The sequence below is a fragment of the Neofelis nebulosa genome, chromosome X (assembly GCF_028018385.1).
Source record: "Neofelis nebulosa isolate mNeoNeb1 chromosome X, mNeoNeb1.pri, whole genome shotgun sequence".
Taxonomy (NCBI): Eukaryota; Metazoa; Chordata; class Mammalia; order Carnivora; family Felidae; genus Neofelis; species Neofelis nebulosa.
Genome location: NC_080800.1, coordinates 59,151,742 through 59,165,059, shown reverse-complemented (window position 1 = coordinate 59,165,059; position 13,318 = coordinate 59,151,742). Strand labels below are relative to the sequence as shown.

The window sequence follows — 13,318 nt, the reverse complement described above, 5'->3', positions numbered from 1 at the left end:
GGCTGTAACAATTAACATTTCAATCAACACTGCAATGAGGATTCCCTTTTCTCCACATTTCTTGCCAAAACTTGTTCATTCTTGTCTTTTTAATACTAGCCATTCTAACAGATGTAAGGTGATATCTCATTGTGGTTTTGATTTTCATTTCCCTGACAATTAGTGATGTTGAGTTATCTTTTCATGTGTCTGTTGGCCATTTGTATGCCTTCTTTGGAGGAATATCTATTCAGGTTTTCTGCCCATTTTTAAAAAATGGGTTGTTTGTTTTTTGGTGTTGAGCTATATAAGTTCTTTATATATTTTGGATACTAACCCTTTATTGGCTATGTCATTTGCAAATGTCTTTTCCCATTCCATAGGTTACCTTTTAGTTTTGTTGGTTGTTTCTTTTACTATGCAGAAGCTATTTATTTTGGTATAGTCCAAATAGTTTGTTTGCTTTTGTTTCCCTTGCTTGAGAAGACACATCCATAAATAGTTGCTAAGGCTGATGTCCAAGAGATTACTGCCTATGTTTTCTTTTAGTAGTTTTGTGATTTCAGGTCTCACATTTAGGTCTTTAATCCATTTCTATTTTATTTTTTGTGTATAGTGTAAGAAGGTGGTCCAGTTTCATTCTTTTGCATGTAGCTGTCTAGTTTTCACAGTATCATTTTTGAAGAGACTGTTTTCCCCATTGTGTATTCTTACCTCCTTTGTCAATAGATTAATTGACCATACAGGTGTGGGTCTATTTCTGAGTGTTCTATTCTGTTCTATTGACCTATGTTTCTGTTTATGTGTCAGTACCATACTGTTTTGATTACTATAGCTTTGTGGTATCTTTTGATATCTGAAATTGTGAAACCTCCAGCTTGATCTTTCTTAAGATCGTTTTGGGGGTGCCTGGGTAGCTCAGATGGTTAAGCACCCAACTTCAGCTCAGGTCATGATTTTGCAGTTTGTGGGTTTGAGCCCCATGTCAGGCTCTGTGCTGACAGCTCGGAGTCTAGAGCTGGCTTCAGATTCTGTGTCTCCCTCTCTCTCTGCCCCTGCCTCTCCCCCACTTGAGGGTTGATGGGGGGTGGACATTTGGGCTCTTCCCATAGTTTGGCTATTGTTGATAAGGCTGCTATAAATATTGGGGTGCATGTGCCCCCACTGAATCCATATGTTTGTACCATTTGGGCAAATCCCTAGTAGTGTAACTGCTAGATTGTAGGGTAGTTCTATTTTTTTAATGTTTATTTTTGAGAGAGAGTGAGAGAGAGAGAGCACGCGGGAGGGCCAGAGAGAGAGGGAGACAGAGGATCTGAAGTGGTCTCCACGCTGACAGCAGAAACCCTGATGCAGGGCTTGAATTCACGAACTGTGAGATCATGACCTGAGCCAAAGTCAGATGCTTACCCAACTGAGCTGCCCAGGTGTCCTGGGTAGTTCTATTTTTAACTTTTTGAAGAACCTGTTTCCCACAGTGGCTACACCAGTGTGCATTCCCACCAACAGTGTAAGAGGTTTCCCCTTTCCCCACATCCTTGCTAACATCTATAGTTTCCTGTGTTGATAATTTTAGCCATTCCCACAGGTGTGAGGTGCTATCTCATTTTGGCTTTGATTTGTATTTCCCTGATGATGAGTGATGTTGAGCATCTTTTCATGGAAACATGTCTATTTATGTCTTCTGCCCATTTTTTTAAAACTTGGATTATTTGTTTTGAGGGCGTTAAGTTTTATAAACCATTTATATATTTTAGCTACTAACCCTTTATCAGCTATGTCATTTGCAAATATCTTCTCCCATTCCATAGGTTGCCTTTTAGTTCTGTTGATTGTTTCCTTCACTGTGCAGAAGACTTTTATTTTGATGTAGTCCCAATAGGTTGTTTTTCTTTTTGTTTCCCTTGCACTGGGGACATATCTAGAAAGAAGTTGCTTATGGCCAATATCAAAGAGGTTGCTGCCTGTGTTAAGGTTTCAGGTCTCACATTTAGGTCTTTGATTCATTTTGAATTTATTTTTATGATGTTGTAAGAAGTGATCCAGTTTAATCCTTTTACATGTTGCTGTCCAGTTTTCCCAACACCATTTGTTAAAGAGACTGTCGTTTTTCCATTGGATATTCTTTCCTGTTTTGTTAAAGATTAGTTGACCATATAGTTGTGGGTTCATTTCTGGGTTTTCTATTCTGTTCCATTAATCTATGTGTCTATCTTGTGCCAGTACCATACTGTTTTGATCACTACAGCTTTGTAATATAACTTGAAATATGGAATTGTGATAGCTCCAAGCTTTGCTTTCCTTTATCAAGGTTGCTTTGGCTATTTGGAGTCTTTTGTGATTCCATACAAATTTTAGGATTGTTTGCTCTACTTCTGTGAAAAATACTGGTGGTATTTTGAAAGGGATTGCTTAAATATGTAGACTGTTTTGGGTGATATATACATTTTAACAATATTTGTTCTTCCAATCATGAACATGAGTGTCTTTCTATTTCTTTGTGTCATTACTGATGGAATAATATATTCCATCAGTGTTAGATAGTTTTCAGAGTATAAGTCTTTTACTTTTTTTGTTAGGTTTATTCCTAGGTGTCTTATGATTTTTGGTGTAATAGTAAATGGGATCTAGTCTTTGATTTCTCCTTCTCCTTCTTCATTTTTAGTGTGTAGAAATGCAACAGCTTTCTGTATGTTGATTTTGTATCCAGCAACTTTACTGAAATTGTGTGTCAGTTCTAGCAAATTTTTGGGTAGAGTCTTTTCGTGTTTTCTATATGGTGTATTGTGTTGTCTGAAAATAGTGAAAGTTTGACTTCCTTGCCAATTTTGAGGCTTTTTATTTTCTTTCCTTTTTGAAAAAAATTTTTTATGTCTTTATTTTATTTTGAGAGAGAGACACAGTATGAGTGGGGGAAGAGGTAGAGAGAGGGAGACACCGAATCTGAAGCAGGCTCCAGGCTCTGAACTGTCAGCACAGAGCCTGACTTGGGGCTCCAACTCACAGACTGTGAGATCATAACCTCAGCTGAAGTCGGACGCTTAACTGACTGAACCACACAGGCGCCCTTGGAGGCTTTTTATTTCTTTTTGTTGTTGGACTGCTGAGGCTAGGACTTCCAGGACTATGTTAAATAACAGTGGTGAGACTTGAGATTCCTGTCTTGTTCCTGACCATAGAGGAAAAGCTCTCAGTTTTTCCCCATTGAGGATGATATTAGCTGTGGTATTTTTTGATATGGTGTTTATTATGTTGAGGTAATTTCTCTCTACTTTGTTGAGGGTTTTTTTTTTAATCAAAAATGGATACTATATTTTGTCAAATGCTTTTTCTGCATTTTTGAAATGATTATATGGTTTTTATCCTTTCTTTTATTAATGTGGTGTATCACATTGGTTGATTTATGAATAATGAACCACTCTTAAAGTTTAGGAATAAATTCTAGTTGAGCATGATGAATGATTCTTTTAATGTGTTTTTAGATTCAATTTGTTAGTATTTTATTGAGAATTTTTACATCCATGTTCATCAGGGATATTGGCCTGTAGTTCTATTTTTCAGTGGAGGTTTTTTTTTTTCTTTTCCTTGCTTTGGAGTCAGAGTAATGCTGGCTTCATAGAATGAATTTGGAAGTTTTTCTTCCATTTCTGTTTTTTTGGAATAGTTTGAGAAGAAGCCATCTGGCCCTGGACTTTTGTTTTTTTGGGAGATTTTTGGTTACTGACTCAATTTCTTTGCTGATTATCAGTCTGTTCAAGTTTTCTATTTCTTACTGTTTCTGTTGTGATAGTTTATATAATTCTAGGAATTTATCCATTTATTCTGGTTTGGCCAATTTGTTGTCCTATAATTTTTCATAATATGCTTTTAGAATCCTTTTTATTTCTATGGTGTCAGTTTTTATTTCTCTTCCCTCATTTCTGATTTTATTTCAGTCATCTCTCTTTTTTCCTTGAGAAGTCTGGCTAAAGGTTTATCAATTTTGTTTATGTCTTCAAAGAACCGGCTCTTGGTTTCATTGATCTTTTCTATTTTTTAAGACTATTTCATTTGTTTCTGCTTTAATCTTTATTATTTCCTTCTTTCTACTAGTTTTAAGCTTGTTCTTTTTTTTTTTTTTTATCTTTTAGGTATAAGGTTAGTTTGTTTCAGATTTTTCTTGTTTCTTTAAAGAGGCCTGTATCACTATAAGGTTCTTTCCTAGAATTTATTTTGCTGCATTCCAAAGAATTTGCACGCTTCTGTTTTCTTTATTTGTCTCCATGTATGTTTTGATTTCCTATTTGATTTATTTGTTGACCTATGTGTTTAGTATCATGTCGTTTATCCTCCATGTGTCTTTTTCCTCCAGATTTTATCTTTTTTTTAAAGAAACAATTTTTTAAATATTTATTTCTTTTTGCAAGAGAGAGGCAGAGCACAAGAGGGGGGAGGTAGAGAGGGAGACACAGAATCCAAAGCAGGCTCCAGGCTCTGAGCTGTAGCACAGAGTCCGATGGCGGGGCTGGAACTCAGGAACCCTGAGATCATGACCTGAGTGGAAGTCAGATGCTTAACCAACTAAGCCATTCCAGATTTTGTCAGTTTATTGTTGTCAAAAAAATGCTTGGTATGATTTCAATATTCTTAAATTTATTAAGACTTTTTTTGTGGGCTATCATGTGACATATCCTGGAGAAAGTTTCATATGCACTTGATTTTGAAGATTTTGATTACTTATTAAATCTTACCTGTTATTGGTCTGTTCAGATTTTCTATTTCAACCTGATTCAATCTAGATAGGTTGCATGTTTCAAGTATTTATCCATTTTTTTAGGTTTTTCAATTTGTTGGTATATAATTATTCATAGTAATAATTTATGATCATTTGTATTTCTGTGGTGTCAGTTTTCATGTTCTAAGCCAAACATGATGCATCCCATAAGCTTGGATATGCTGTGTTCCCAGTTTCTTTTGTCTCAAAATACTTTGTGATTTTCCTTTTGATTTCTTCTTTGACCCATTGGTTGTTTGGGAATGTGTTGTTTAATCTCCATGTATTTATTAATTTTTCATTTTTCAGTCATTTATTTCTAGTTTTTTACCATTGCGTTTTGAAAAGACACTTGATAGAATTTCAGTCTTCTTAAATTTGTTAAGGCCTGCTTTCTAGCCCAACTTATGGTCTATCCTAGAGTATGATCCTTGGGTGCTCTTTAGGAGAAGTATATATTCTGATGCTATTGGATAGAATGTTCTGTAAATATTTGTAAGGCCCATTTTGTCTATAGTGTTATTCAAGTCCACTATCTAATTTTCTGCCTGGGTGATCTATGCATTGTTGAAAGTGGGGTGTTGAAGTCCCCTATTGTTTATTATTGCTCTCTATTACTCTCTTCAGTTGGTTAGCATTTGATTGATTAATTGTTAAATTCAAGTATAATTAATATACATTGTTATATTAATTTCAGGAGTACAATATAATGATTCAACAATTGTATACATGTCTTAATGCTCATCAAGATAAGTGTACTCTTGGGGTGCCTGGGTGGTTCAGTCAGTTAAGCGTCTCACTCTTGGTTTCAGCTCAGGTTGTGATCTCATGGTTTGTGAGATTGAGCCCCGTGTCTGCTTGGGATTCTCTCTCTCCATAGTTCTCTGCCCCTACCCCACTCACTCATGCACACATGCTCTTTCTCCCTCTCTCTCAAAATAAATAAACTTAAAAAAAAAAGATAAGTGTACTCTTAATCACCTTTGTCTCAGTTATCCCCTACCCACCTTTTCTCTGGCAGCCACCAGTTTGTTGTCTTTATTTAGAGTCTCTTAATGTCTGTCCCCTTTTTCCCCCTTTGTTTTGTTTCTTAAATAACACATATGAGTGAAATTATATGGTATTTGTCTTTCTCTGACTGGTTTCACTTAACATTATATTCTCTAGACTCTCTAGTTTCATCCATGTTATTGCAAATTGCAAGAGTCCATTAATTTTTATGGCTGAGTAATATTCCACAGTGTATATATACTATGTTTTTTTTTTTTATCCATCAATGAACATTTGGGTTGTTTCCATATTTTGACTATTTTAAATAATGTTGCAATATACTGTAAATAATGCTGCAATAAGCATAGGGGTGTAATGTTTTCAAATTAGTGTTTTCCCTTTTTTAGGTAAATGCTCAGTAGTAGAATTACTGGATCATATGGTAATTTTAATTTTAAGTTTTTGAGGAAACTCCATAATGATTTCCACAGTGGTGCTACCAATTTTCATTGCAACTAACAGTACATAAGCGTTCCTTTTTCTCCATATCTTTGCCAGCACTTGTTATTTCTTGTGTATTTGAATTAACCGTCCTGACAGGTGTGAAGTGGTGTCTCACTGTGGTTTTAATTTGCATTTCCATGATGATTAATGATGTTGAATATCTTTTTGGTTAATATAAGTTTTAAATGTTTAGTTGCTCTAGGGGCACCTGGGTGGCTCAGTCAGTTAAGTGTCTGACTTCAGCTCAGGTCATGATCTCATGGTTCGTGGCTTCGAGCCCTGCATTGGGCTCTGTGCTGACAGCTCGGAGCCTGGAGCCTGCTTTGGATTCTGTCTCCCTCTCTCTCTCTGCCCCTCCCCACTTGTGCTCTGTCTCTTTCTCTCTCTTTCTCTCAAAAATAAACGTTAAAAAATTTTTAAAAATATTTCCTTGCTCTAATGTTGAGTGTGTATATATTTGTTATATCCCCTTGATTAATTGACCCCTTTATCACTATATAGCGGCCTTCTTTGTCTATTATGAGCAATTTTGACTAAAGTCTATTTTATCTGATATAATCACTGCCACTTTTGCTCTTTTCCTCACCATTTGCATATAATATCATTTTCAGTCCTTTCAGTTTATGTGTTTCCTTAAAGATAAGTTAGTCTCTAGTAGGTAGCATACTGTTGGAGTTTTTATAATAATTATTATTATTATTGTTATTATTAAAAACCCATTCAGGGGCATCTGGGTGGCTCAGTTGGTTAAGCATCCAACTTCGGCTCAGGTCATGATCAGTTCATGGGTTTGAGCCCCGTGTCAGTCTCAATGCTGACAGCTCAGAGCCTGGAGCCTGCTTCAGATTTTGTGTCTCTCTCTCTCTCTCTCTGCCCCTCCCCCGCTCGTGCTCTGTCTCTCACTCTCTCTCTCAAAAATAAATAAAGATCCAAAAAAATTATTAAAAAAAAACCCATTCAGCCACTCTGTGTTTTTGATTGGAGAATTTGTTCCACTTATATTTAAAGTAGTATTGATAGGTAAGTACCTACTATTCCCATTTTGTTAATTGTTTTCTTAGTTTTTAATTCCTGTATTCCTTTCCTTCTATTGCTGTTTTTTTTTAAATGCTTATTTATTTTTATAAATTTTTTAATGCTTATTTATTTTTGAGAGAGAGAGAGATAGAGAGAGAGACAGATGGAGCATGAGTGGGGCAGGGGCAGAGAGAGAGAGGGAGACACAGAACCTGAAACAGGCTCCAGGCTCCGAGCTGTCAGCACAGAGCCCGACGTGGGGCTCGAACTCACGAACCATGAGATATGACCTGAGTTGAAGTCAGACCCTTAACCGACTGAGCCACCCAGGCTCCCCAATGCTTATTTATTTTTGAGAGAGACAGACCTCAAGCACAGGAGGGGCAGAGAGAGAGGGAGACACAGAATCCCAAGCAGGTGCCAGACTCTAAGCTGTCAGCACAGAGCCCAAAGTGGGGCTCGAACTCATGAACTATGAGATCATGATCTGAGCTGAAGTCAGACACTTAACTAACTGAGCCACCCAGACGCCACTCTCTTGCTGTGTTTTTAAAAATTATTCTTGTAGTAGTATGCTATAATTCCTTTTTGTTTATCTTTTATGTATGTAGTATGAGTTTTTTCTTTGTGGTTATCATGCGGTTTACATAAAACATCTTCTAGATATAACAGTCTATTTTAAGCTGTTAACTACTTATCTTCAAATGCATAGAGAAACTTTACACTTCTGCTTCTGCTCTCCCCACATTTATGCTGTTCATGTCACACTTTACATACTTTTATATTGCACACCTGTTAACAAATTTTCATAGCTATAGTTGTTTTTAATATTAATGTTTTTAACTTTTATAGTAAAGATTAAAGTGATTTACACAGTATCATAACAGAATTGGGGTGTTCTGAATTTTATATATTTTTATAACTTATTGAAGGATATTTTGGATGCTTCCAAGTTTGCACAATTTTGAGTGAAGTTTCTATAACCATTAACATGCAGATTTTTGTGTGGACATTAGCTTTCAGCTCATTTGGGTAAATGCTAAGAAGGACAGTTGCTGAATCATATTGTGAGAGTATGTCTAGTTTTATAAGAAACTACCAAACTATCTTCCAAAATGGCTCTACTATATTTTTTCTTACTAGAAATGAATGAGAAGTATAATTTCTCCACATACTCACCAGCATTAGCTTTTGTCAGTGTTTTAGATTTTAGCCATTTTAATAGTTGTACAGTGATATTGTTCTAATTTGCATTTCCTTGGTGAAATATAATGTTGTGCATCTTTTTCTGTGCTTATTTGCCATCTGTAGTATTCATTAGTGTGGTGTCTGTTCAAGTCTTTCTCCCAATTTGTTTGTTTGTTTGTTTGTTTGTATTTTGGGAGAGCACTCACGTTCCCTCTCCCTCTCTCTCAAAATAAATAAACAAACATAAAAAATAAAAATGCAACATCACAAGCACAATCCATGAAAGAATAAAGTGTGGGTTGGATATCATTAAAATTAGAAACCTCTGATCTGTGAAAGACTGTTAAGAGAATGAAAACATAAACCATACTGTGAGAGAAAATATTTGCAAAATATGTACCTGATAAAAAATTGGTGTCCAAAATATACAAAGAATTCAACAATAAAGCAACAAACTACTAAATTATAAATTAGGGAAAAGGGGGCATCTGGGTGGCTCGGTTGAGTGTCTGATGTCGGCTCTGGTCAAGATCTCTCAGTTCATGAGTTCAAGCCCCACATTGGGCTCATTGCTGTCAGCCTGTCAACCTGTCAGCACTGAGCCCACTTAGGATCCTCTGTCCCCTCTCTCTGCGGCTCCCCTGCTTGTTCTCTCCCAAAAATAAATAAGTAAATAAATAAATAAACCAACAAATACATAAATAAATAAATCAGGGAAAAACAAATACCATATGATTTCACTCATATGTGGAATTTAAGAAATAAAACAAATGAGTATATGGGGACAAAAGAGAAAGGCAAACCAATAAACAGACTCTTAACTATAGAGAAGAAACTAATGGTTACCATAGGAGAGGTGAGTGGTGGGTAATGGGTTAACATAGGTGATGGGGATTAGGTAGTGCACTTGTGCTGAATACTGGGTGTTGTATGGAAGTGTTGAATGTTCACACATGAAACTAATATTACACTGTTAACTAACTGGAATTTAAAGAAAACCTTTAAATAAATAAGTAAAAAATAAAGAGTCATCACCAGATCAAAGATCACTTCAATTTTCTTCTATGTTACTTTCTAAGAGTTCTGTTCATTGGGGTTTTATATTTAGGTTCATGACCCATTTTGACTTAATTTTTGGAAGGTTTATGATCTGTGTTCTGATTCTTTTTTTTTTTTTTTTTTAGTTTGCATGTGGATTTCCAGCTGTTCCAACACAATTGGTTGAAAGGGCTATCCTCTTTCTTTTTTTTTTAAATTTCTGGTAACCCCCTCTACCGGTGTGGAAATTACTTAGTGTTTCAGTTCTTTTAATGGTTGTCTTAAGAAGAGTAGAGTCCTTATTTAACTGTCCATGTTTTCAATGTCTGTACTGCACTTTTGCTAATTTACGTTGTCTTATTTTTCAGTTCATTAATTTTCCCTTCTCATGTTTCTAATCTGCCATTAAGCCTATCCGTTATGTTTCCACTTGGGTTATTGTATTTTTCATTTCAAGTAGTTCCTCCTTTTCAAATCATCAAGGTCATATTTTGTGTTTTATGTTTCCTACAAAGTTCTGTGATAGACAAGATGTGTAACAACTAATATGGCATGGGCGGTAGTCAGTCAGAATTGATATCAGGTGGAAACAACCACTGTATTGTATCAAAATGTCCTATTGAATATCAACCTATATATATATCAAAAATACATATATATCTTTTATTTCCTTGAACTTTAAAAACAGGTGTTTTATAGACAGTTTTTGATAATTTTGGTGTCTGCATTTTGAGAATCTGTTTCTGCTATTTGTTGTTTCTGCTGAGTCTCACTTATGGTGCCTTGCTTTTTAGTATGCTTGATTTTTTTTTTTTTTTATGTTTACTACTCATGATTCTTGAAAAATTATTTTTGGAAACATTTTGAAGCTTAAGATGAAGTTTCCTTCCCCCAGAAAGGGTTTACATTTGCTTCTTCAGATGCTTGGGACCAGCATCAACTAAATTCATCACTTGAGGTCTTTTGGCTTCCCCTATGATGTAATTTGGTGCTGTAAATGTATGAGAAAGCCTGTGTCACACCACAGAGATTGGTTCTCCCCACCCCATTCTGCTGTGTTCCTCTCAGAACCAAAGGAACTTTCTTTGCAGTCCCCTGGGGATGTGGGTAGGAGTAGTTTACTTGTGGTTTGCCCTTAGCCTAAGAGTGTGATCCCTTGGGTCTTGATGTCTTTTTCCCTGACCTGGTGAGTTTCATTAAATCTAAGCTAACATTTGTTTAGATTTATAAATGCCCCCCAGAAAAAAAGTGGCTTTAATTCTCTGCTTGTTTCTCTGGAACCTCACTTTTCCTTAGGTTTTAGTGTCTTGTAAGTTGCTTTGGAATAGAAAAAAATGTTATCTAACATTTTTCATTGTTTTCAGTAGGAGGGTCAGTCTGACGTATTTAATGCACACTATTTACATAAGCAGAACTCACTGCTTCTTTAGTGTTTTAAGAGAACAGTTCTTTAAAAATTTTACTTAGAATCACATCTTTTCATGATGAGTATCCTCAGCCGTTGTGATTATGTTAATACTATTAGTAAAATATGGTAAGGTCTTCCTTATTACTTTTATAAAAGAGGTCCAATATTTCTCTTTTTCAGGCTAGAGCATCAGTGAGAGAAGCTGAACGACATGATCCTACAAATATTTTCACTCAGTTTTATATATTCAAGATTGCTGTTTTAGAGCAAAACTCTACCAGAGGTATAAATGTTATTTATGAATTATATTTGACTGTTAATACAAATAATAATAATCCTTTTGTACTTTAAAGGAAAAAACATTGTTTTTAAGACAGCGGAGTTGTATATTCTATATTCTAGCTTTCCTATGTAATTAAAAATTAAGCTTACAAAGCTTTGGGGTAAGAGGGAGTTTATACTGCAAACCCAATTCAGTTAAGAGTTGTCTTAGACAATCAAAGTCTCCAGCTTACTTTTATTTTAATTTTTTATTAGTGTTTATTTATTTTTAAGAGAGAGAGAGAGAGAGAGAGAGAGAGAGAGAGAGACCAGGAGCAGGGAAAGGTCAGAGAGAGAGGGAGACAGAGAATCTGAAGTAGGCTCCAGGTTCTGACCTGTCAGCACAGAGTCCAATGTGGGGCTTGAACCCATGAACCAGAGCTGAAGTCAGATGCTCAACAGAACCACCCAGGTGCCCCAAAATAGATTTCCTATTAAACTTTGTCATATTCTATTAAAATAAAATAATTTTACTTCTTAAACATAACACCAGCTCAATCTTTTTACTTTTTCCCCAGTTATCTGTGACCATTTTTTAAAGCCATGTTTATTGATGATACATAGAATAAAATTTACTAGTGTATGATTCTGTGGGGTTTATTTATATTAATAATTCTGTGAATAATTCTATTTGTTTTGACAAGTATATACAGTTAGGTAACCACCATTACAATCATGATACAGAACAATAAAATTACTCAGGCTCCTTTGTTGTCATACCTTCCTGTCACTTTTAGCCCTGGGAACAACTAATATTTTTGCCTTTTCTAGAATGTGATATAAATGGGATCATACAATATGAAGCTTCTTGTGCCTTTTTTTTCACTTAGGATAATGCATTTGAAACTCATTCATACTGTTGTGTTTCCGTAGTTCTTTTTTATTGCTGAATAGTAATCTATCGTATGTATGTACCACAGTTTGTTTCTTCATTCCCCATTTGAAGTATGGATGGTTTCCATTTTGGGTGACTGTGAATAAACATGCTATAAACATCTGTTTACAGATTTTGTGTGATGACAGATTTAACTTCTGTAGGGTAAATTTCCAGGAATTGGATTTTTGGGTTGTATGATAAATATGTGTTTAACTTTATTAGAAACTGCCAACCTGTTTTCCTAAGTAGATATACAATTTTACATTCTAACCAGCTATGTATTAGTGTTCTAGTTGGTCTACATTCTCACCAGGACTTTGAATTGTCCTTTAAAAAAATTTCTACCTATTCTAATAGTTGGGTAGTGATATCTTACTGTGGTTTTAACTAGCATTTTTGTAATGTCTAATATTTGACATCCATATATCTTCTTTGGCAGAGTGTTTTTATAAATCTTTTAACCAGTTTTCCATAGGGAACTTTGTTTTCTTTTTCTTTAATTCATCTCTATATGTTTTATTCATCTTATACCATAGTAGCTCGAACATAGGAAAGAAATATATTTTGGTTACTGAGATATAGGGAACTTTGTTTTCTTATTATTGAGATTTGAAAGTTCTTTATATGTTTTAGATATAAATTATCAGGTGTGTTTTACAAATTTTTATTTTTATTTTCATATCAATGTCTTTCATGAGAAATTTGAAAGTCTAATTTATCTTTTTTCTTGTTTTATGGATTGTGCTTTTGGTAATATACCTAGGAAATCTTCATCTAATCTAAGGTCACAAAAATTTTCTCCTATATTTTCTTCTAGAAATTTTATAGGTTTAAGTGTATGGTTAGTTCTATGATCAATTTCATATTAATTTTTGTATTTAATTTAAGGTATGAACCAAAGTTATTTTTTATTTTTTATTTTTTTGCACATGGCTGTCTAATCATTCGGCATCATTTTTTTCAGCATTATTTATTTTAAAACTATCTTTTTTCAACTGAATTACCTTTGCACATTTATTAAAAATTCAGTTGTCGGGGAGCCTAGGTGGCTCAGTCGGTTAAGCATCCGACTCTGGATTTTGGCTCAGGTCATGATCTCATAGTTCGTGAGTTGAGCCCCAGCCCCATGTTGGGCTCTGTGCTGGCAGCATGGAGCCTACTTGGGATTCTCTCTTTCTCACTGTCTCTCTGCCCCTCCCCTGCTTCTGCTCTCTTTCTCTCTCTCTCAAAATAAATAAATAAC

The 13,318-nt window shown here is 35.1% G+C and overlaps 1 protein-coding gene across 2 annotated transcripts in view; it reads left to right on the top strand.

Moving 5' to 3' along the window:
- TEX11 (testis expressed 11) overlaps window positions 1-13,318 on the top strand; it is a 251,917-nt gene that overhangs the window by 141,219 nt on the left and 97,380 nt on the right. For both annotated transcript variants that reach the window (XM_058712843.1, XM_058712844.1), the window contains exon 17: window positions 11,058-11,160. In XM_058712843.1, the coding sequence (XP_058568826.1) occupies window positions 11,058-11,160 (103 nt within the window). The remainder of the gene's footprint in view (window positions 1-11,057; window positions 11,161-13,318) is intronic.